Source organism: Cheilinus undulatus, linkage group 19 (assembly GCF_018320785.1).
Source record: "Cheilinus undulatus linkage group 19, ASM1832078v1, whole genome shotgun sequence".
NCBI classification, from domain to species: domain Eukaryota; kingdom Metazoa; phylum Chordata; class Actinopteri; order Labriformes; family Labridae; genus Cheilinus; species Cheilinus undulatus.
This window is the reverse complement of record NC_054883.1, coordinates 16,211,633-16,236,129: the sequence shown is the minus strand read 5'-3', so window position 1 is coordinate 16,236,129 and position 24,497 is coordinate 16,211,633. Positions and strand designations below refer to the sequence as shown.

The 24,497-nt window shown below is 39.2% G+C and overlaps 1 protein-coding gene across 1 annotated transcript in view; it reads left to right on the top strand.

The window, feature by feature from the left end:
- cubn (cubilin (intrinsic factor-cobalamin receptor)) overlaps window positions 1-24,497 on the top strand; it is a 63,597-nt gene that overhangs the window by 10,812 nt on the left and 28,288 nt on the right. Inside the window, exons 11-32 of the mRNA XM_041814316.1 lie at window positions 772-896; window positions 1,201-1,393; window positions 2,697-2,815; window positions 4,828-5,062; window positions 5,358-5,539; window positions 5,694-5,856; window positions 7,802-7,992; window positions 9,700-9,856; window positions 10,311-10,486; window positions 10,999-11,164; window positions 11,246-11,471; window positions 11,557-11,687; window positions 12,285-12,474; window positions 14,116-14,276; window positions 14,763-14,944; window positions 15,503-15,659; window positions 16,973-17,157; window positions 18,192-18,351; window positions 19,570-19,751; window positions 21,217-21,385; window positions 21,621-21,802; window positions 23,130-23,286. Coding sequence (XP_041670250.1) covers window positions 772-896; window positions 1,201-1,393; window positions 2,697-2,815; window positions 4,828-5,062; window positions 5,358-5,539; window positions 5,694-5,856; window positions 7,802-7,992; window positions 9,700-9,856; window positions 10,311-10,486; window positions 10,999-11,164; window positions 11,246-11,471; window positions 11,557-11,687; window positions 12,285-12,474; window positions 14,116-14,276; window positions 14,763-14,944; window positions 15,503-15,659; window positions 16,973-17,157; window positions 18,192-18,351; window positions 19,570-19,751; window positions 21,217-21,385; window positions 21,621-21,802; window positions 23,130-23,286 — 3,789 coding nt within the window. The remainder of the gene's footprint in view (window positions 1-771; window positions 897-1,200; window positions 1,394-2,696; window positions 2,816-4,827; window positions 5,063-5,357; window positions 5,540-5,693; window positions 5,857-7,801; window positions 7,993-9,699; window positions 9,857-10,310; window positions 10,487-10,998; window positions 11,165-11,245; window positions 11,472-11,556; window positions 11,688-12,284; window positions 12,475-14,115; window positions 14,277-14,762; window positions 14,945-15,502; window positions 15,660-16,972; window positions 17,158-18,191; window positions 18,352-19,569; window positions 19,752-21,216; window positions 21,386-21,620; window positions 21,803-23,129; window positions 23,287-24,497) is intronic.

Genomic DNA, 24,497 nt, shown 5'->3' with positions numbered 1-24,497 from the left:
AGTAGAAGTTCGGGGAACAACTTTATTAAACAGACGCATTATAGCTTGTGGCCTTCATCTGGTTCATCAAGAAACTGATTTCAAACATATTCAACCGATGTGGGTTTAAGTATTTGATACAAGGTAAATATGGCTCTGTATTTAGCATTTTCCTGTCTAGTTTGACCGATAACTGCTTGTGGTGCAAATAAAAAATAGAAGAGACCTCAAATTTCAAAATTCTCTGTGTGTGAGACGTGCTGCATATCTGAGATACAGCCCTAACACTGGCTGCCAGTCTGAAGCAGGGTTACTGCATAGCAACAGCGAGGAGCGCTGCGGAACTGTGACCTCACGGCGCTGGCGTGGACCAGCTGGCGGCCTCCTTGTGAGTTTTTAAACTCAAATTACTCAAAATGCAGATATCTAGTAAGTTTTTTAGTTCAGTATACATACTAGAGATACAAATATCTATCCAACAAGATGAACTTGTCTGATCATGCAGGGTTCCTTTTAAGAACCTTTGCAGCATCCTCAAGCAAAAGTGCTATGAGGGTAGGAGGTAGGTATTAAATGTTTTAAACTCTGTTGTGAATAATAATGTGGAACAGTGCATTTTGAATTTTTTCATTTTTAAAAAAAATTGCTATCATTGGGAGGTTTGTTCAGTAAAATTTAAATTGTGCTCTAACGGCTGATGACTTGAAATTACAGTAACTGTCATTTGCATCAGTAATATTAGAGAAAAATACCTTTTCTATAATAATTTGGAACGTGGTATATCTCCACCAGGGTCCAGTCTCCCAATATGTACCTGCCCCCCAGGCTACACAGGCAATGGTTATGGACCAGCTGGCTGTGCCCAAATAAGTAACATCTGCCAGACTAACAACCCCTGTGTCAATGGACAGTGTGTGGTGAGTGGGTGTGAGTGGGTGTATAATCAAGTTTTGGAGTGCTTTGTGTCCACTATGACAAAGATCTCCAGATATTTTTAGAAAACAGCCTTTTGAAGGATAACAACGTTAATAAGTCTGATAAGACTGATTTATTTATTTGTGTTATTTATTTATTTAGTTAATCATTTTTGCTTATTTGTGCATGCTGAATCCAATGTTATTTCTGTAATAATAATATTCTCAAGATTAGAATATCTTGACTCAGGCACATTTATTGCAACAAACACATGCATGTCTGACTTGTGCACTGTTGCTGTCACAGGCCACCACCTCATCTCCTGGCTACATTTGCTATTGCTCCCCTGGCTGGCAAGGTGTAAACTGTGACCAAAATATCAATGAATGCTCGAGCAACCCCTGTCAAAATGGAGGAACCTGCACCGACAGCATTAATGGATTCACGTGTGCTTGCACTCCGCAGTGGACTGGCCCCCTCTGCCAGACTGCACAGCAAGGTATTGGCTAAAAGCATGAGGATTGCATAAAGGAAGAATGGGCTAGAAGTAGCGAGATAAAGTGCCTGGGATGTGGGACTGCAGGGACATTTTTAGTATGAAAATGTACACAACATTCTGCATGAATGTTCACATAAATAACATAATGGTCATTTTTTTGGTAAAGATTTAAGCACTTGGATTATGAAAAGAAAATTTTTAAAATATGATCACTATGAAATTGAAAAACTCAATGACGTGAGTTTATTTTGTTGGAGACTGTATTATTTTGTGACTGTAATCTCAAAAATATGCCAGGGAAATTATCTCTGATAATAGAACAAGCTAGAAAGGCCATAGGAGCATGTGTTGGGTATCAGTAATCACCCCGTTCTTCACACAGAGAGTCTAACAGTAAAACTATCAAATATTACTTTAAAGTAGGGGTGTGAAACTCAAGGCAAGGGGGCCAAATCTGGCCCGTAGAAGAGTTAAATCTGGCCCGCCGTTATAATTGACCCATCAGTTTGAGGCCTGCAGAAGTATAAAAATGTAAACTTATCCTTTATGGTTTAAGAAATCCTTTTTAAAATCTGAAAAACTGAGGAGTAGAAATAATTAGAAAAGTCAGGAATGCGGGAAAAGATATTAATTTGTGTTTTTATTTCAGATTTTAAATTTTGGATCTCACACTTATCACTCAAACTTAGGATTTTTACTTTTTATTTCATATTTTGAGCATTTCAACTCATATTTTGACTTCTTATATTTTAAGCTTTTAGATTGAAATTTTAAGTTATATTTTCATCTTTTTAACTGATTATTTTGTATTTTCTCATATTTTCAACTCCTGACTTTGACTTTATATCCCATAGATTGAGCTTTTAATCTTACAATTAAAAAAGTAGAATCGTATTTAGACTTTTAATTTCATGATAAAAATTTTATTTCGTATTTTGACCTTTTAGACTCACAATTTAAAAATGTAAATCATATTTAGACTTTTAACTTCATGATTAAAAATTATATTTAATATATTGACTTTTTAAACTCATGATTTTGACTTTCTGTCTAATATATTTGCCTTTCAAAAACATTATTTTTCAATTTTATGTTTGACCTTTTTGAGCCTATAAATTTACTTTCTGAGTTTTGGAGCCTTTTAAGTTATCTTTTTAACTATTTAAATTTCAAAATCAGTGCTAAGTTTTTTTTTCTATATATTAAATTACTGGTGACCTGGATTAGACCTGGATCCAGAATCCAGCCCCTGCTGTGTTTGAGTTTGATGACGCTGCTTTTAAGTGAATCCTGTTTGTTCCAGAGTGTGGAGGTTCCTTGTCTGGCCCTGCTGGTTCCTTCAGTTTTCCGAACACCCCTGGTCATGATGAATACGATCACCTGGTCAGCTGTGCCTGGGTGATCCGCATTGATCCAAACAAGGTCAGTTTGCCACTTTTCTTTAAAGATTTATTTTTGGGCTTTTCGTGCCTTTATTCTATAGAGGAGGACAGTGGATGGAGTTGGAAATGGGAGAGACATGCAGCAAAGGGCCAGATTCGAACCCGGGCCTCCCTCGTACATGGTTAGCGCCTTAGACCACCAGGCTATCTGTCCACCCCAGTTTGTCACTTTTCTACACATTTTTTGGAAAAATATGTCCCTATTTTACTTTTCCGCTGTGATTTAATGTGAAACTCCACCTCAGGCCTAACCCTCTCAGATGTGACTTAAGAAATGACAGAATAAAACTGTCCTGGCACATCCTGTTTAGCATTTTATGCCTCCTACAGAGGGGTTTGAGTTGAGTTTTTTACTAATCTTCCAAGTTTCAAGCATGAAAACGCATCAAGTTTGATGTGTGCAGACTGTATGATGAAAGCTTCCTCTACTGTAGACACCGCTGAATTGTAGGCTACAACGTAGGGGTGCGTGATAGGTCAATCTCAGATCCTGAAGAAATAGAATGTATCAATGATCTGCTAATGCTGTTTTACTGTTGGATCTTTTGCTTCTGACTCTTTGCTCCCTCTCCTCCTCCTCCCCTTCTCCCTCCTGATGCAGCGGAGACTCACACTGCACATAAAGTAAAACTTAAGATTTAGGAAGATTCTGGTCTTATTCGAGGTTGTGTCTTGATTTTCTGGACCATCAGTGGGCAAAAAACATTTTTTGCACAATCTGCTCATAGCCTGTTAATGTTTTTGATGAGCTTTAAAGACGGCCTCCGATCTGCAAAGGTTCCAACAGGGTAGAGAGATGAACAATCAAAATAAAGTGTGGAAGAGGCAGATAGCCTACTGTTGTTTTAACTATTACACTGTTTTTCTTTCCATGGTTTTCTCAAATTATTTACAAGCCTTTCCACCTGACAGGTAAACATCAGGATAACAGAATCCAAAGGGGAACTTTATAATATCAGCGTCTATTAAACAGAGGGAGGTGGTCATGTCTGCAAGGTCCAGACATCGATCGTTATTTGGACATTTTTTAAACAGTAAAAAAATTGGTTTACATGCATTTCTTTGGTCAACATCCATTCATGCTGCAGAAACTCAGCCTGCATAACCACATGTCTCCAAAAAATCATTAAATTCTATGTTATATTTATATTTTCTTTCTTCTGTAAACAAGGCTGAAATAAATGTGATGTCAAAATGCATATGAACAGGCTATCTGAGGGTGCAATGAGCTTTTTTCTACAAAGGAGTTGGCTTTGGTGGATGAGGAGCACCAGTGGCAGCATGGTGCATCAACTTTTATGCAAGCAGGGGTTAGTGGGAAGGATGTCACATTAAAATACACTGCTGTGTTGAGAGATTGAGCTATGATAGGCTGTGGGAGATGGGAGGCGATAATTAGGATCAGCTGGCCGGGAGCTGATCACGGATCGGCATAGGACTACCGTGTCCTGCATGAACCAATGCTAGGCTTCATTTGGTCTGTGTGTAAGAGACAAGACAGTCAGTTATTGAACTTTGAGAGCCTAAGTCTTACAAGAAGGGAGCTGAACCCTAGTCTCCTGCATGGCTGATAGAGATATTGCCCATTTGTGGCACTAACAGCTACTTGTTTACCAACAAAATAGAATAATCAGGTAATTCATAAAAACACATCATTATCACACTGGTACAGTAGTAGTACTATAGTTTTATTTAGGGTCAGCAAATGATCCAAGACATGTCAAACAGAAATTACATCACTGGGCCTGACAGTGGAGGAGGCCTCATGGTGGAGGAGGCCCCCCGGTGGAGGCAAGCTAGTCCATTTTGCCATTTACCAGACCTTTCATCACTGTATATCCAGCTTTTTTCATCAGTCATCCACTTTCTAATTCCTTAATTGAACATTCCTGTTTTAAAAGTTAAAAACCGTAAACAAAACAATCTAAAAGGGACACTGAGAAATGTTGTTTTGGCTTCATCCTAATGTCTTCAATTCTGTTTCTTTTTTAGATCCTTCGTATAACTTTTCCCTTTTTTCACCTGGAGAGCAGCACGAATTGCAACTATGACTTCCTTCAGATTCATGATGGGGACAGTGCTTCTGCATACATGTTAGGAAAATACTGTGGTGAAAACAATCCTCAGGAACTCTTCAGCTCCCATAATTCCCTGTATTTCTGGTTTCGTTCTGATGGCTCTGTCAGTGGTGGTGGCTTCACAGTCACTTGGGAATCTCGGGACCCGGGTAAGTTTAGTTTATTATAGTTTAGTCATTATATTTCAATGCTAAGAATACAAACCCATATTTTATTGATACTAAAGTTGAGCAGTGTACATAGTGAGTATTATAAGGGCCCTAGCACAGATGGTTGCAGGAACCCTGTTGCAATCCAGAGGATTTTTTCCCTGCAGGTTTCCTCAGTTGTCAGTGCCTTTGCATGCTCAGAAACTCACCAAACTTGGCAGGCACATCAAGCCTGGTGAAAAAGGAACTAAGTGAAACAGTTCACATACTTAACTAAATTTTATTGTCTTATTAGTGTGTGGAGGTGAACTAACTGCCCCCTATGGCAATATCAACTCACCTGGTTACCCTGGAAACTACCCACCCAGCCGTGACTGCTACTGGACAGTAACTGTGGAGCCAGGCTTACTCATCACCTTTGCATTTGGAACTTTAAGTCTGGAGCATCACACTGACTGCAACTATGACTACCTGGAGGTGAGAACTGTTTGGTGTTTGATGGATGCAGGGAGAGAGAGAAGTAGTAAATCCAAACAACTCCTAACACTCTCATATGCTAGCTGTCATATACCTTAACAACATCACACCATTCCTCTTCAATTTTTTTTCTTTCATGACTTATTTTTTGTAGATCAAGGATGGTCTTCTACCTGAAGACCCAGTTCTGGGTCGCTACTGCAGTACTGCATCACCACCCCCTCTGCAGACGACTGGTCCAGCTGCATGGATTCACTTCCACTCTGATTTCAGTGTTTCTGACCGAGGCTTCCACATTACATACACAACATCCCCAAGTAAGAAATAATGCAAGTAATGGCAAATTTTCGGTAGATTTGAGCGGTGGGATGATGCTGTGCGTTTTAGAGCAGTTTCATTCAGATTAAATGTATGAAACATGAGCACACACATCGGAATCGGATTATATCTTCATAGAGAAGTTTAAATCTCTGATCAGAATAAATTCAATTGGATTGTGAAAAAAGTGCTCATGTAACCGCAGCTACTGAAGGCTAGAACTCTAGCACAGTGGTTTTCAACCTTGGGGTCAGGACCCCATTAAGGGTGGCAAGATGCTGAAAGGGGGTCTCCAGATACCCTAAAAAACTGAGAATTTTTTTTTATTACACTGTTGCCACTTTACACCAATTTTGCCAAATTTTAACCCCTTTTCAACATTTTTTCCACTAATGTAAACACATTTTTGCCATTTAACACCTATTTTTGTCCATTTTAAACCCTTTCCACCCCCTTTTTGCCTTTTTTGCCACTTCTGAACTAATTCTTTCAACTTAGTTAACTTGTAATAAGGTTAATGTTGCCTCTGTTTACCAATTATTGCCACTATTAACCCTTTTTTACACCCAATTTTTCACATTTTAATCACATTTTACTATCAGATATGCCCATTTTTTGCTAGTTTAACCAATTTTTGTCAATATTTGCCCATTTTTTTTCTCAGTTAACCCTTTTTGCCAGTTTGTATCAATTTTCAATCCCATTTTACCAAATTTCCACCCATAATTGCCAGTTTAAAGCCATTTTAGCCACTTCTATGTCCCTTTAACCACTATTTATGTGAATCTTGTCCACTTTAAACCACTTTTGCCTTTTATTTCATTATTTTTTGCCATTTGCAAATTTACTAATTTTTGCCACTTCTAGCCCATTTCTGCTACTTGTAAAATCCAATTTCATAACCTTTTCCACTATACTGAACTATTTTAGCAGTTTTTAACCAATGTTAATTCTTTTTTTAACAAAAGGGATTAACATTTTGAAGAAGGCAATTTACTACACAAATGATAAAAAAAGATTGTTTCTTTGATAAGAGTTTTTTTTTCCAGGTTAGATATAAAATATATTTATCACATCTTAACTTTACAATAGACCATGATTTTGCTGACCTCCATGGGCCCCCAGTTTGTCTGGGCACCAGAAAACTCTCCCTTTTGGGCAGCCTCATCTGCAAATGACGATTCTTAATTGTACAAGATTGTGATCAACTTCAGTGGGGGGTCCCCTGTCTCTGGCACCTGTATTTTGGGGGTCGCAGGCTGAAAAGGTTGAGAACCCCTGCTCTAGCATAGGGAACAGCTTTGAACACGGCACGCTACCACCCTGTACTGGAGGCACTGCAGACTGCACTCTCCACTGCACATACACACGTGATGCAAAGAGAAACCCGTCTGCTGCTCTGCACAGATTACAGATTAGATCCCTGGTAGCTCTCGCCAACACTCTTAAACATAATCAATACTTTTATTAAAAAACAGCCTGCTCTGCTTACTTTAATAGAATAAGAATAGGGAATACAAAAGTTAAAGTTGTGCTCAACTTGTCCGGTCGGCTAACCTTCTGAAGTTTGAGAAGTGTTGCAAAATTTACATGTGTAATAATTTTGAAATTCCTGCTCTTGAAGATACTTTAAAACACTAATATAAAAATGTGTAAAAGAAAACTGCATTTTAACTGTTTGCTTAATGCCATATTATTATTATTTTTCATCATGAATGTCACAAAATCATTGCTCATTTGATAATATTTAGGGCGACATTAAATCCTACAGTTTTATTGTTCGTACCACCATTTAGACATGTACTAAACACAACACTGACCTTTACTTTTGGGTACTTTGAAGTTTGAACTGATCTTCCTCCCACAGCAGTGTCAGCAGCATCCTGATTTATGTAAATGAACTGCAACTATAATGCAACTCCTCACCAAGGTTTTGTTTTTCAGGTGACCCTGGTTGTGGTGGTACCTTCACTGACGATGAGGGAATTATTATCTCTCCCAACTGGCCCAATGACTACGCTCACAACCGTCAGTGTATCTATTTGATACGACTACCAGCCGGCGAGGAGGTGTCCCTCAACTTTACCCACATGAACCTGGAGAGTCACAGCAGCTGTGTTTTTGATTATGTGGAGGTAGGAATTATAGACTCTGAAGTATACCAGTTATCTTTAAGTGATTTTAATGCAGAAGAAGCAAATAAAAAATGTAAATCCTCTGAAATTTAAAGGCAGGTTAGTCAACACTGCATCCAAAGATGGAGGACCTTAGGAATTGGCCACCTCTCACTCCTCTCCTGACTTATCTTTGTCTTTCTGCTCCTCTTCCTACAGCCACTACTTGAGCAGTCCCCACAGTTCTTTAACTTTCACTTTGCTTTTCTACCTCTCTTGCAGTCTGGGATTCCCTAGGGGGGGTGCCAAAGATCTCAGAGGTTTTGTCAGCCTTAGGTTGTCAAAATTAGATTTGCAAATATTAAATGAAATTCTGACAAAGCACTTAAAAAGCTTATACAATGGTCTTTTGGTAAGAAAAAACTGTGAAGAACCACTTCCTTAGGGTTTTATCAATGAAACAAATGGATATTGATTTTTGGTAACAATTTGACACCATAATTTTTGTGTTAGGGGGCTCAGCTTGTCTTTGAAAAAAGTAGCGGTGGACTGCAAGGATTAATGGTTAGGCACCACTGGGGTAGAGGATACGCTCATATCCCACGCCAGGCCTCAGCAGCTCGTGCACACACGATTTGGTGTAGACTTGATGTGCAGTGTAAATATTTTTTATTTTGTACAATAATGAACATAAATGTTGCCATTTGATGCATTGTAGCAGAGTTAGCTTAAAGCCAATTTACATCTGGAGTCCCTGGGCAGGTCACAATTGAAACATCAATTATAAAACACCACAAAGAAATTGATGAAATATAAAACATTAGCTCAAAGCTGCAGAGCTGCAGATCACCGACACATACGTATACACTCACACTCACATGCACACAGTCATATTTAAAATTATGTTATAAAACCAGTGGTTACAGAGTTGAGTGTCTTTCAGTTGAGTTTGTTCTTAAAGTTACCGATAGAATCACATTTCTTAATGCTGTTAGGGAATCTTGGGTTTCACAGAGAAAGATGACTGGCCTAAAGTAGAGCAACGGAAAGGCACAGAACAATCTCTTATTGAAGATATTCTGGTGGATTTTATGGACTGCTCAGGGCAAAAATTAATAAGGTGACATAGTGGGGGAGGAGCCAAACCATTTAAAATCTTACACATAAGACACAAATGTGTATAAAACTGTATCATCTGCATTCATTTGCAGATCCATGCTTTTTTGAATTATGAAAGTTTTGAGATAAGAGCATTATCATTTTCTGTGTCGAATGCTTTTCTCAAATCTTAAAATGCGGCAATCAAATTTATATAGGAAAAATGGAGAGCAAAAAGATGGTCGAGCGGTTCAAGGCGCTACCCATGTATGCGGGCGGCCCCGGTTTTAATCCGGCCTGTGGCCCTTTACCGCATGTCTCTCCCCACTCTCTTCTCTGTTTCTGAAGCTATCCACTGTCCTTCCTCTATCAAATAAAGGCCCAAAAACAAGTCTTTAAAAAAAAAAAAAACGAATCTAAGCATTTAGTTATTTTCCTCTCAAGGTTATTCTTTTCTTTTTTTTTAAGTACTAACACTTTCATGAAAAACAATTTCAGCAGGTTTACACCAGATGTTCATAGGACCAGTTGTCAGTGGGGCTGAGACTGGTTCAAGTAGAAAAATATTTTTTCTGTTTGAGTTTAGTCGTCAAAGTTGATGCTTTTCTCTGCTTATCTGCTTACTTCCAGGTTCGTGATGGAAGAACCGAGACTGATCCTCTGATTGGTAGATATTGTGGGACCACTTTGCCAGCTCCCATCCACTCATCCTCTAACTACTTATGGATCCGGTTCAGGTCAGACAGCTCGGTCAGCAGGGCTGGTTTCAGGGCGACCTACACTGTTGGTGAGGTTCTATACAAACACACAAACCACACACATCATATGTTATTATGCATGTTTTTATATGAATTTATTTATCTTTAATTGTTAAATGATGTCTGTATCTATGCTAAGACTTAATATTTCTCTAATTATTAATAAATTAAAACAAACCACAGACCTTCAGATTAATGATCAGTGCCCTCTATCTCTTGAGCAATAGCTACCCCAGTGCAAAGAGATGGTTTAATGGCCACCACTTAAATGTAGACGATCAATCAGTGTGATAGATCTGGAGTAGTGTTTGTCTGGACAAGTTTATGGGAGAGAAGAAAAAAATGATTGATTTTGATTACACTGATATCCCTAGTATTTTGGAAAATGATAATTGTTACAGTCTAAATGATCATATTAACCTTTAGAAACTTCATTCTACTTTGTATTTGCCACTGATAAACTATTAACTCCCCACTCCCCAGCATGCGGTGGCACTTTTGCTGGGACTGGGCAGATACGCTCTCCGTACCATCCCAACGCTTATCCACACAACAAGGAATGTGAGTGGGTCATCAACCAGCCAGAAGGCTACGTGGTCACCCTCGACTTTCTGTCGTTTGATGTTGAAGGAGGCTCCTGTCGTTATGACTTTGTGGAGGTAAATAAATATTAAACAAGTTCAGCAATCTGTTGGCCCCAAAGATAAAATTGACTTGAAACAATCCATGCTACTTGGCTTCGATTAACTTTCAGTTTTGATGTAGAAAAACAGCTGCAGCAATCTTGTCCTTCCATGTTTTTTCCACGTGGGAAGGGCTTGTCCTTTCTTCCAAGTGGGGAGGGCCAACTGAATCTGGGGGCAGGGCTAACTCCCCACATGACATAATGAGGGGAAAATCTGAGAATGGCTTGTTCCAGCACATGTTTTCTGAAAGGATTTTTCTGATACTTGAGGGATTGTGGACAGCCAGGAGCACATGTTTTTGTCATAAAAAGGGATTTTTGCATAATATGTCTCATTTAAAAGATGGGAGACAGACGCTGATGACCTTCTTGGCCATTGTTGCCACACAGTGCAGAGGCTTTTTATCAGAGACACTGCCCCTTTAGGAGGTGATGCAGCTTTTCAAGTTTGGTCAGTTAAATGTCTAAATATGCTCTGTGTTCCAGGTCAGGGATGGCTCTACCTCCAGCTCCCCTCTGCTGGGGACATTCTGTGGCGTTGAGATTCCCCCCAGGCTTCAGTCAACTCAGAGATCGATGTATATCTACTTTAAAACAGACTCCTCTGTCACCAACCATGGCTTTGAAGCAGCTTATGGCACTGCCTTGGAGGGTAAGTTTACCTTTGAATTGATTTTATAAATAATCTGAGAAACTCTAAAGATGACAAGCTGTTCTTGTTTTTCTGCATCAGGCTGTGGTGATACTCTGACCAGTCCTTCCGGCACCATCACAAGCCCTGGCCATCCCTCACACTATCCCCATGGTGCCAACTGCACATGGTACATCAACGTTGAACCAGGCAACCTTATTCGGCTAACATTCGACTCCTTCAACCTGGAATACCACACTTATTGTAACTATGATTACGTGGAGGTGTATGATAATGGCACCGTGCAGACTGGAAACAAGATTGGAAGGTACATGACACTTTATTATTTGTGTGTGTGTGTGTGTGTGTGCTTGACTGTAATTGGCACTAAAGTTTTTGGATTCTTTTTGCAGGTACTGTGGGCGTTCAGTGCCTCCCTCTATTACCAGTACAGACAACCAGTTATCCGTGCTTTTTGTGTCCGACTCAAGCCTGGGCTCAGAGGGATTCTCCGCCAGCTATGTCTCCTTTGATGCCTCCATAGGTACGTATCGGGGGGCCAGGGGACTGAGGAATTACAAGCTTAGGATTCACTTCTAGATTTAAATCCCCCTCTTGAAATTGTTTGATAAAATAAATTTCTTCCTTGCAGCTAAAAAGAAACAACATCAGAAACAGTCAGTGCATTTTTTTTAAAGAGAGACAGTGACTATCTTTACATAAGGCACAGAAGCAAGCCTCCATCTTCTTCCACTGCAACCAGGCATCCTCAGGATATGTCACCTGTTCACCTTACCACACATAATTTTTAGATCAGCACACCAATGGATGCAGATTTTGGTTCAAGCTTTTTAGCTATTTAGACATCTGCTTGAAACTAACGGCAGGAAAGATAACTGCATTACATGTCAGGATGCTCTGCACTGGGAATACATCCTTAATGCAATTTTCTATATGATTAAATGATCTAAAACAAAAGCAACACTAAATTTAACAGTTTTCTGTGACCTGCAAAAATATTTGATAGTTTTTATCAAAGCTAACCCCACAAATATACTTTTTAGTATTCCAGACAAAATGACAAGTTTTCATTCATCCTAATTTAAACATTTTTTGTAAAAATTTCTCTGTCTCTTATCAGATTGCAGTGAGACCTTCACCTCCCCAACTGGAACTTTCTTTTCACCCAACTTCCCAGACTACTATCCCAATAATAGAGACTGCATCTTCAAGATCATTGTGGAAGTCAACATGCAGATCATGCTTAACTTCACCAGCTTTGAGCTGGAGGGCTCCACTCCTTCTTGCAGCTTTGACTTTGTGGAGATCAGGTATGATAAAAATATTGATGATGAAGCTTTTGGAGGAGTAAAACTCTAACATCTGTAAAACTTAATGCCTTAAACCCTTTTATTGCATGACCATCTAAAAATGGGGATATGGTTTTATCTGCAAGTGAATTTTAGATGGTAAAAATGTCTCTTTTTTTATGGTTTTAAGAGAGGATAGCTATTGAATCAAGGAACAGTGCTGATCTGTTGCTACACAACTAAAAAATGCTTTGTTTCCTGCTCTAAGAAGATATTAAAGTCCCTGTAAACTGAAATCCAAGCGTTGTGTCTCAACACACTAGATATGTTGGAATAAGGTTTCTGTAAATATGTGAGAACACTGAGATCTACATGTGACTGAATTTTGGATTTAGACTGTTAGAAAGTTGTTCACCTCTTTCCTGGCTAGCAAATATAGGAGCCCATGACATCATCAGTCTGATGGGGAATAACCCTGCCCCTCTAATTCTAAAATGCTAGTAAGGCTGATGTCACTGCCTTCATTAAAAGTTGAAAACCAGGTACATGCTATGTTTTTGTTCATTGTGAGGTAAATTTGCCAAATCTATTAGCCGTCATGGCCTACAGGTCATTAAAAGAATCATAATGGAGAGATTTGTGCCAGAAAACAGTAAATTTAATCCTTCTGTCTCTGCTCTGGCACAGAACAAGGCAGCTGCTCTGTAGCATATTTAAGAGAATCTCATGAGTGGGCATGGCTTCAGCTCATTCAACAGACACGCCCACACCATCCTAGAGCAGATATTACTGCCTCATTTTTGATGATTCTAAAGCTTATCTTTATCAATTTACAGATGTTTTTCATGATTGAAATTCTGAACACAGTGGCCTGTCATACAAAAACCTTAAATCCAGATTTTTTTATATCACCTTCCATGGACCTCAACTGTAATATGAAGCAGGGATTATATGGGCCTATCAAAGAAAATTTTGAGAAACTTAAAGGGGACATATTATGCAAAATACACTTTTTTGGGCTTTTCTAACAAAAAAATGTGCCCCTGGTCTGTCCTCAATCCCCCCCAAGAATCAGAAAAATCCACCTCACCCCCATCTTTCTCAACCTTTCAAAAAATGTGTGCTGAAAAAAGCCGTTCTCAGATTTTCCCCTCATGATGTCATGTGGGGAGTTATCCCTGCCCCCAGGTTCGGTTGGCCTTCCCCACTTGGAAGAAAGTTCTGCCCTCCTCTATTGATCCTCCTCTCAGTTAAGAGGAGAATCAGGAGAGCCACATCCATTTCCTGAGAGCGGCTGAGTCAGACAGCTAATGGACAGACACAGAGATATCTTGTTCTGAGCAGGGTTGAAACAGAGGGGTTTTAGACATGCAAAAATCCAATACTGGAGTGTTTTTTCAGCAACAAACTTTGCAGGCATGTTTGGGGGACCTCTGAGACCAATATAAACTTGTCCTAAAGGGGAAAATATGTGACCTTTAAAGAACTTAATAGTTGCTACATAACATACTCTAGATCTGTTGCCAGATTAGTTTCAAGCAGGTTGTGATTAAAAGTTTGTTAACCTCTTGGATACCAGAATCAGTGATCTTTTCAAATGTCTTTATGAGTTGGACCATGTCTTTCTCCATTTAATTCAAGCACTGGCATTTTCTCTTTCAGGGATGGTGGCTATGAGACTTCACCCTTAATTGGCAAGTTTTGCTCCAATCAGAGGCCACCAGTCCTGGTATCCCATAGCAACCGTCTTTGGATAAGATTCCGATCTGATTCAAGCATCACACGTCCTGGATTCTCTGCCCATTGGGATGGCACACAGACTGGTAAGGGGGAATGAAACTTGCAATAATATATTTTTTTCTTGTAGTTGATTAAATGCTAAGCTTTCGAGAACAAAAGCTAGAATTCAAGAGGAGTTGGATTATTTTACTGCAGTAACATTTTAGATCACTGCCACTTGTCATTTCATCATTGTCAGTTTGCAGGTTAGAAACAGTTAAAACAGTTGAACGTGACATGTTACAAGGGAGTCACGATGCATCCTTTGCAGGCAAGCCTGTTGACCTTGCTTGTTTTCTGAGTGGTGGAAGCAAGCTACTGTTTGCAAGATGGCATCCTTATATTTTAGCAGAATATCCCAGATTCTGTCCTTTTATGTCTTTAGTGTGTGCCATCATGGATGAAGGCATGCTAGACCATCTCTGTATGCAGTCTGAGCTCTCAGATATCAAACCCTTTTCTGTTAATACAGTGTGTGTAAAAGCGCTGATACAGACATAGATACATTTCTCCCTTTGATTTTTCACAAGGCTGTGGAGGAACACTGACTACTGCATCTGGAGGATTTTCCTCACCTAACTACCCCTTGGCATACCACCCTAATGCCGAGTGCTACTGGAACATCAAGACCAGCCAGGGCAGCCAGATCCTCCTGACTTTCTCAGATTTCCACTTGGAGTCCAGCTCTTCCTGCACCTATGATTACTTAGCAGTGAGTATTATGACCCCAACATATTCTGCAGCATTTTGCCATTAACAGATTTAATTAACTTCATCGATCTATATTGGCCCTTTGCTGTAACTCTGGTTGCACTCAAACACTACATCAACACAGTCGACAGTACTGGCTATACCTGTTAATAATGCTACCTACTAATCTGTAAGTATTTTAAGGGAAAAACCGTCAATTTCAATCTGTAATTTGTAAAGTTAAACTGAAATCTTTCATATATATGAATGATGATTATAGTATTCTAATCTGTTTTTCCTGTTATTATATAAAATCTATCATTAATTATTTATTTATATACTGTTTTGGCAATGCTAGTGTCTGTTTTCAATGCCAATAGAGCTCAGTGAATTGAATTAAGATAGACATATTATAAATGTATATAGATAGATAGATAGATAGAGAGATCTACCTTCCATCTGACTCATTTTCAGGACTCCTTTTTTTTTTTTTTTTTTGCTGCTAAAGCAAACATTTATGAGCCGTTTATTATTATATGTGCACTGATGTGCATGTGAATAAATGTGTGTTTTTCTTTAGGTCTATGATGGCAACAGCACTAGCGCTCCAGAGCTAGCTAAACTGTGTGGTAATCAGATTCCCGCCGCCATCAACTCTTCCAGCAGTGAGCTCTTTGTAAAACTACGTACTGACGGCAGTGTCAGCGCTGGAGGATTCCTTGCATCATACACATCTAGTATGGAAATATAATTCTATTGTAAAAAAGAGTAAAAAGGTATTGCAAATGTATGAATGTGGTTAATTTGGAATTTGAGGGTTAAAGTTTAAATTAGGAATGTCAAATGATTGGGTTATTTAATCTTGATTAATTTCAGAACTTTAGTAGTTAATTGCAGTTCATCTCCTTTTTGCCACACTTTGAAATTTCACTATTTTGCACTTAAAACTGTTTTTGTTTTAGAACTTTGAACTGTCTTAATCTAACACAGCTGACTTCCTGTTTAGATGCAGACATGCTTTTAATTTAAAGGAAATAAGAAATTTTGGATAGATTGAAGATAATGTTGTAAACTTAACCCCAGAAAAAGTAAGTTGTTATGATTAAAATGTAAACAAGAGAAGAGTGAAAAATTAATCACTTGATATCACAAAGTACAGATATATTCTGACTTCTCTACTAGGCTGTCTGAATTTGTAAAGTGAAATGAAACATTAAGGAGTGGTGCTTGGCTTACAACAGGGGTGTTCAAACTATGGTCCTCTTTTGATTGGCCCTCACCAAATTCTTGGTATAAAATTAAATATGGCACATTGAACATTAACATTGTGCTTGAACTTTGTCGTTTCAGCACAAGGCTGTGCTACAAGGTCAATTAAGTAAACAAACATTTTGACAAAATGTATTTAATTGTTTCTTTTGTGACTAAATTGGGACAACACTGTAAATAGTGAATACATTTGCAACCAAAATAATAATATCTTTATTTATAACTCCCTGATGGATTAAAGCAACAAATAGCAGAACTAGTGACGCTTCAGGGGCAGAGCCAGTGGTAGCAAAACAGGGCCCTCTGAAATCTGATTTGTCTCCCCAAAATCCTAAAACCGATTTATTTGCCTTGTCAGCAGTGAACTAGCCATTTAGCATACTCAGTAACTTTGCATATCATAAGCTACATTAGATTGTTTTTTGTTGGTTTAAATATCCTCAAGGTGAGGAATATAAAAGTTGCCCCAACATCCTTGTATATTTCTGTCCTCGGTGGAAAAAGTTTGGACACCCCCAGCTTACAACACTGTGGCTGCTGGGAGATGTTGCAGTGGCTTAACCAAAGTGTGCTAACGGGGTCAATAAAGCATGCAATTAAAAAAGTTAATGCACTAATTATGGACCTTAATTACAATTAATGCTGATAGCTCTAGTCTAAATTGATTTAGGATTTTATGAAAAAGGTAGTCATTACTTTTATTATATATTCCTTTGTTTGTCTGCCATAATTCTGCAGTTGAATCATAATTTGTAAAAGTATAAATGTGTTTGGTTTTCAGACTGCCAGGGCGTGCTCATCTCAGGCCGATACAGAGGAGTGGTGGAGTCGCTGAACTTTCCCAACAACTACCCCGCCAACACACAGTGCAGCTGGACCATCCTGGCCAGCGGCGGAAACACCATCAACTACACATTTACTTCCTTCCAGCTTGAGGGCAGTAGTTGTTATTATGACTATGTAAAGGTAAACAGATAAAACCTATTGTGATTGTTTTTTAACAATATAAAAAAGAGCTAGGCCAAGATTGGTTGGTCCAGACTACTTATTTGGACCTTAACTGGACTGGGCATTCTGAGCATGCACCACAGTTTATTTAGGAACACTCTAGTCATGCATTTAACCATTTTATTGCCAAATGGATATACAGTTTTACTTGATGGAAAAGGCTCTGCTCATAGGATGCTCCCTGGTTAGTATGACAATGCATATTGAATACATTAAAACTACTTCCAAAGCAGTTATTCCTTAGTAGCATGAAACCGAATATGAGGGTGCACAAGCTTTATGCTATAAAGGAGGAGGCTGGGATGGAGGAGGTGAAGCTTTGCCAGCAGCAGCTTGGTGCACCAGAAATTAGTGAGAAGTGCGTCACATTTTTATACATCGCTGTGTTGAGAGAATGAGCTGTGATTGGCTGTTGGAGCTGGGAGGTGATAATTGGGATCAGCTGGCCATCAGCTGATCACAGCTGGGTGTATGACTACCGTATCCTGAATGAATTGATGCTATGCATTTTACACACTGGGCTTTGACGCAGCATAAATGCTAAACATCACAGAAATTGCATTTTTGTTTGCTTTTAGATATCACAATAAACCAGGGGAGCAGCATGTATTTAATTTGTCCTAAACTAAAGCAGAATATGAGCAAAATGTTCAGGGCTTACATTTATTTTTTCCCCATTCTGTGCACTAAATAAGAAGATTAAAATCATTTCTGACCAACATGTGATTTGAATGAATGCATGTGATTTGAGTACAAAAGGTAGAACAAACTCCTTAATCAAAACAATTAAACCAGACATCCATCATATCAAAGATAATGTGAGATTTTTGCAGTGAAACAGTGAAGAATTTTATTCAAGTCTGTCATACCTTAATATTATATTGTTTCATATTGTTAGTTGTTACTCTTTTTGTCAACCTTTCGTGTGTGGATTTATTTTTGTCACTCTAAGACTTATAAGTAATACCACTCTCTCTCTACTTGTGTCCTAGCTCTATAATGGGCCTAACACACAAGCCCCTCTGATTGGTACATACTGTGGATACAACCCACCTCCAAGCAACGGCACCACAAGCTCAGCTCTGACCATGGTGTTCAGGACAGACTCCTCTGTGTCCATGTCTGGCTTCCAGATGATGTGGTACCAGTATGGTGAGGACATTTTTTGTTTTGTTAACCTGACCAGATCAACAGGACTGTCGTAGGTGTTTTTTACCGTCATTTGTGTGGCACATATGTGTAAGATGAGATCAGACAGTAGGGCTGCTGCACAATTTTGGCCAAAGTAATAATCACAGTTATTTTGGTCAGTATTGAGTGCTTTGCTTAATTTTTGTTTAAAAAAAACTAACAAAATAACACTTAGATCCCGCTGCTGACCTTTTTTACTTATTGTCAGGGCTAGACTGGGACAATAATAATGTTATGGCATTTTTGGCCCACACAGGACTTGAATATGACACGGCCTATGTCTAAAGGTCTTTGCATACTGGGTCCGTTATTTTTGGATGCATTTTTTTCTGATCCGAAATCCAAAAAAACGTCATGCACTTGGACCTTGCACACTGAGTCCGATGCATTTTTATTTGCCTTCACTGCGAAAATTCATAGAATGTGGCAAATTGTTTCATACTGTGAGCCTGTGGCTCCATCAGGACTTTGAAATCCCTCTGGATCCATCTTGACAGAGAGCTTTATTCCACACACGCTCATGTGTCATAGCGCTGAGCAAAGTAGGAGAGATGAAGAGCAACTTTTTAGAGAGAGAGAGAGCGAGAGAGAAGAGGTGTCAAGGAAGGTGAGTGAGAATGAAGCAGCGGGTGCTGATCTGAATCATCAGTCACCCATTGAAATGACTTCACTGATGCGAAATTTCATATAAAATCGAACCTGTTCCGAAAGAAATAATGACAGACAAAAATTTCAGCATTAGTGTGCAAACATGATTAGAACAACATGAGATCAATTGTATTTTTTAATGTGAAAAATTCAGATGACAAAAACAGACTCAGTGTGCAAAGGCCTTTACTATACTCACTGCTGGGCTTAACCATTCACAAACTCAAATGTAGCATTATTAAGAAATTAATGTCAAAGAAAACGTCCAGTTGTTATTATTAATTCTCATCTAAACATGTATTTTACCACGATATTTAGTATTTTAGCCTAAAATGGCTGTTTTTGGCTGTAAGTAATTAAGTTATTGATGATTAAAGACCCTGTAAAGTGATAATAAATCTGTCTTTAGATTTGTTGTATGACAGGCCACTGTGTTATTAAACTGTTCTGTGCTGTGCTTTTATTTTGTATTGTGGTATGTCTTACTTTCTGAACTATTACTGCCCCCTCTCATATTGTGTCCCCATGTAGGCTGTGGTGGTGAGCTCTCTGGTCCCAGTGGGTCCTTCAACAGCCCAGACTACCCCAACAGGTATCCAGAAAACAGGGAGTGTATCTGGTATATCACCACATCAGTCGGCAGCAGCATCACCCTAACCATTCATGAGTTTGATGTGGAGTTTCACCAAGACTGCAACTATGATGTACTGGAGGTAAGATTTAGATCATTTCAGTGTTAGGCTTTGGCCAAAAAAACATCACCCTTAAAAGTTAGAATTCATAAAGGTATAACTCATAGAAATATATTAAAGTGATTCTAGTCTGTAAAATAAAATATGTGATTTTTAGTTCCTGGTCTTAAGGCCATAAAGCTATTAGGGCCTGAGCACCAACTACAAAGCAAGGATGCTATAGAAACTGTAGGCTTTTTTCTATCCATATAATAAATTGCTAATTTGAGGGCATGAACATGCGTAATGTTGTGGTCACATGCAAGTAAAATCATTCACGCAAGTCAATTACGAGTGAAGTGAACGGAGAGCAGCAAATTTAGCTAGTAATTTGCGCAAATGAAGCAATTTTTTGCAGGTACAATGCACCGTTCTTTACATTAGCTTACTCTGTGTTTATACCAAACACAAACGAACACCTATTTACGCTAATCTGAACACACAAATATAGGCACTCGCTTAATTTTGTTGATTTGCCCGAATAACCTGCTACGCTCGCGTCAAATCCCCTGTATGAAAGTGCCCACAAGACGTGAGAGGGGAGGGGCTGCCTTCACCCACAATCAGCATTCCAGTCAGTTGTCAACAAACATGGCTGAGCTTGACTACACTGAGAGGATTGCTGCTTTGTATCTGCTGTGACAAAGGGATGGACAAAAGTTTTCACTAGTTACCAGGCAATCCCTCCTCCTCACTCACTTTCCTCCAAGCCAGCTCCTTTTTATTCCTGCGCCGGTTGAGCACACACATTGTGTTGTGAATCAACAGACAAGTTTCTCCTTCATTTTCCAGGTGAATGAACCTCCTCCTCCTCACAAGCTGGTCCTTTGGAGAAATACGTGACTAGGGGATTTCCTTGTTGATTGGCTATGGTGGTGTGTGATTTGCCTGAGTTCAGATTTGTGAACTGTCATGAATAAGCGAAGGAAGCAACGAAGTTGAACATGCCCCAAATTGCATGAATTGCTTGCTACGTTTACGCGATTTGCACCGCACATTCACAGAGTGTACATTGCCTGAGGCAACTTCGCGTCTACTCACTTCTTTACATTGGCTTTACACGTGATTAACTCTGGAGAACGATTTTACTCCTGTCTGGTGTGAGCACAACATTACTCACTAGATGATGTAGACACACTACTCATCCTTTTAAGCCATTGCAATAATGATAAAAAAAAAACTTTATACTCCGTGTGCTCTGCCTTTAACAGTGCATGGCAACAGCTGTGTCCAAATGGACTTGAAGTTTGTTTCTTCTTGTCTAGATCTTTGCTTGTGTTGTACTTTCTGTCTAATGTAAGTCGCTTTAGAAAAATGTGTCTGCTAAATGACATTGTAACATTCATCTACTAAGTAGATGACTTTTGACCTTTCAGCATTTTTATTTTTCAAACAGTGAATAAAACTGAAATTGGACTTTTGACAATAACCTTTGACCTTCTTTCAGGTGCATGGTGGTCCGGACTTATCGGCTCCTCAACTGGCCAAGCTCTGCAGCACTACGTCAAACCCCATGCAAGTCTCCAGCACTGGCAATATGATCACTGTGCGCTTCAAGTCTGATGAATATGTTAGTGGTAGAGGTTTCAATGCAAGCTGGGCAGAAGTTCAGGGAGGTAAGTGAGCTTCAATTCACAGTTTCTATTTCACGATATCATTGTGGACGTTTATTGTGGATGGGATTGTCAAATAGCATGATACTGTAGCAGTAGCTACAGTAGCTTCCCTCATCATCCTTGTCTCACTCAGATTTTTATTTTTGTTTTAAAGAAAACAAACTGAGACAAACTGCATGTTAAATCAGCTTTTACAGGGTACTTCTGAGTGAAGTGTTTGCCTTTCTTGCTGCAGGCTGTGGAGGCCCTGTCACAGCTCCATCAGGGGAGATCCATTCTCCCTCGTATCCAAACAGCTATCCCAACAATGTCGACTGTTCCTGGGTAATCAGTGTGGATAATAACCACCGCGTCTTCTTTAACTTCTCTGACCTGGACATAGAACCTCACAGTACCTGCGTGTGGGACTATGTGGCTGTGAGTATCTGATTTCAAAACGTATTTGACCTTTTTTTAAGAGCATTGCACTAAGGTACCAAGTACCCTTTTTGTTTTACAGGTTTGCTATTGATCCGGTGCCATATTTTCACTAAATCAAATTCAACACATAAAGAGAAAATAAACACATGATCATATTTAAAATACTAGATCCACCTTTGTGCTCATTGATTGCCTCTGTTGTGTCTTTAAAGGTCCTTAAAATTTCATTCAACCAGGTCAAATACTTCAGTCATCAATATGTCATGGACATGGAGATCAGAGAAATAAGCTGTGCTTGGGTTTGTGGCAGCTGGGGCAGTGGCCTTAAAGGTCACATATTTTAACTTTTAAGACAAGTTTATGTTGATCTCAGAGGTCCCCAAAGCATGCCTGTGAAGTTTGTTGCTGAAAAAACACTCCAGTATTGGATATTTGCATGTCTTAAAACCCCTCTGTTTCAGCCCTGCTCAGAACGAGCTGTTTCTGTGTCTGTGGCTTTAAATATTAATGAGCTGTCTGACTCCGCCCCTGTAAAGAAATGGATGTGGCTCTCCTGATCCTCCTCTCAGCTGAGGATCAGGAGAGGAAGGCGGAACTTTTTTCCAAGTGGGGCGGGCCAACTGAAACTTGGGGCTAACTCCCCACATGATATCTTTTTTCTTTTTTTTTTAGAAGAGCTTGAAAAGTGTATTTTGCGTAATCTTTGACCTTTAAATTCCATGAAGAGCTAGAAGAAACTATTGTGAAGATTATATTTCAGACTTTTTTGCCTGGATTTCAAAATGAGCTTGTAAAAGATGAAGGGTATAGAGGCAGTGGTCTCATAACATGTGTTGATTTTCCTGTGAAGCAACATGATTTATTATGAAGAGCGTACAGCAATGCCTTATACAGAGTTAAATAATTAATATAAGAATGCAGAAGCACCACCAAGTTCATGGCTTAATTAGAGGCATGAGACAGGGTTAAACCTGCTAATGATCAGGTGAGCTTCAAGTAACTGACTCAGAGCTTCAGTTTCCTCTCTTTGTAAAACAGGCTTGACTCCCCCCTCATTCTTGGGTTTGAGTTACCTCCTGCTCTGTAAAATACATCGCAGACATTCCCTCATTTGGAGGTTTACAGACAAAATGTTTGCACTAAACCTGCTTTATGTCTTAAAAAGTTAATGTGCTTTAGTTGTTGTGGGCTGGTGAACACTTGGTTGTGCTTTCAGTGTTTCATTGAGTAAATGTGTGTGCCTGTTTCTCCGATTTGTTTGTGTGTTGTTTGCATGTGTGTTTGTGGTCGAGTGTGTAACCATTCTGGATCCATGTGTTTTCAGATATATGATGGTCCAACAGTGTCTTCCCCTCTGCTTGCCAAAGTGTGTGGCACCAGTCCTCCTCCTGCAATCACCTCAACACAGAACACCATCTATGTTCGCTTTAGGTCTGACTCCAGTCGCAGCCACCGTGGCTTCAGTGCTCGCTTCTCTGAAGGTGGGGTCTGTAACCTTGATCCCGAAGGAAATGTAAATTTTTTTGCTGTGCTAAATCAGTCATCAATTTTTTTTATCTGCACAATACTCATTCCTGGCAATGTCATAATATATGAGCTATTTCATGGCATTTTCTTGAAGAGCAGTTCTGCATTGTACTGTTCTGGCATTTTTATTTTTAGCAACCAAATAAATCCAAAAAGAGAGAGATAAAGAGTTCCAGGTTTTAACACAGGGCCCATGCTCACAGGTGCTGCACCTGAGGGTACTAGAAGCTCAAAACAAGAGTCAGTAGCAACAGCAGAATAAGCTGTTTGAAACAGGCAGAGAAAATTTTCATGGCACATCCCACATACTCAGCTCTGCTGCTCATCCCACAAATGCATGTTCCTTATAAATGTGGTACCATTTAAAAGAGAAATGAACAGGCTTTCCAACAGTGTAAGATTTATTGCCAAGAAGCTCTCTTAAAACAAAGAAATAATCTACCAAACACAAATGTCCATACTTTTTGTGCTAGTTTATAAACAGTCTATCTGGTGTGTCAGGCTATAAAAAAGAGGGATTCAGAACAGAGAATATTGGGAGTTACATAAACTCTGTGATACCGAACACTTCTAATCTGGTGTGTATTTGTCATAGCACTTCCAATGAAATTGTACAATTCCCCATTAAAATGTGCCTTTTTGTAATAGTAGATTTGTGAGATGGTTATAATAAGGGTGTATTCATCAAAATCTGTGGCACAGCTAATGTGCACACATATTTATTTAATTATTGATCGATAAATATGACATTTTGAGGTTATTAATAAATAGCATGACTTGGAAAAAACTGATCCATGTCAAAAGGTTCCCTTCATATTTTTTCACCCATACCCACATCTCCTACGTCTCTTGCAGTGTAATAAATCTGAGTGAGGCAACCTGTGACTAGTTTGACACACTGTGGTTTTTAGTTTACCAATGCCGAAAAGCCACTTTCAAATCCAACTTTTGGCTGACCGCTGAGGTCAGCCCTACAGATGGCTCTGTCTGTGTCTGACTGACTGAGTGATGCTACTTTCAGAGCCATACCATACAGAGTTGGGTTTGCTTGAGCTGAAAGCTGTCTGTAATGGCTGCCTCCACTGTAGTAAAAAGAGCCATACACACAGAGTTGCGCTATGGGCGGGGTTTAGTTGTACTGAAAGCCCTTGGTTATGGCTACCTC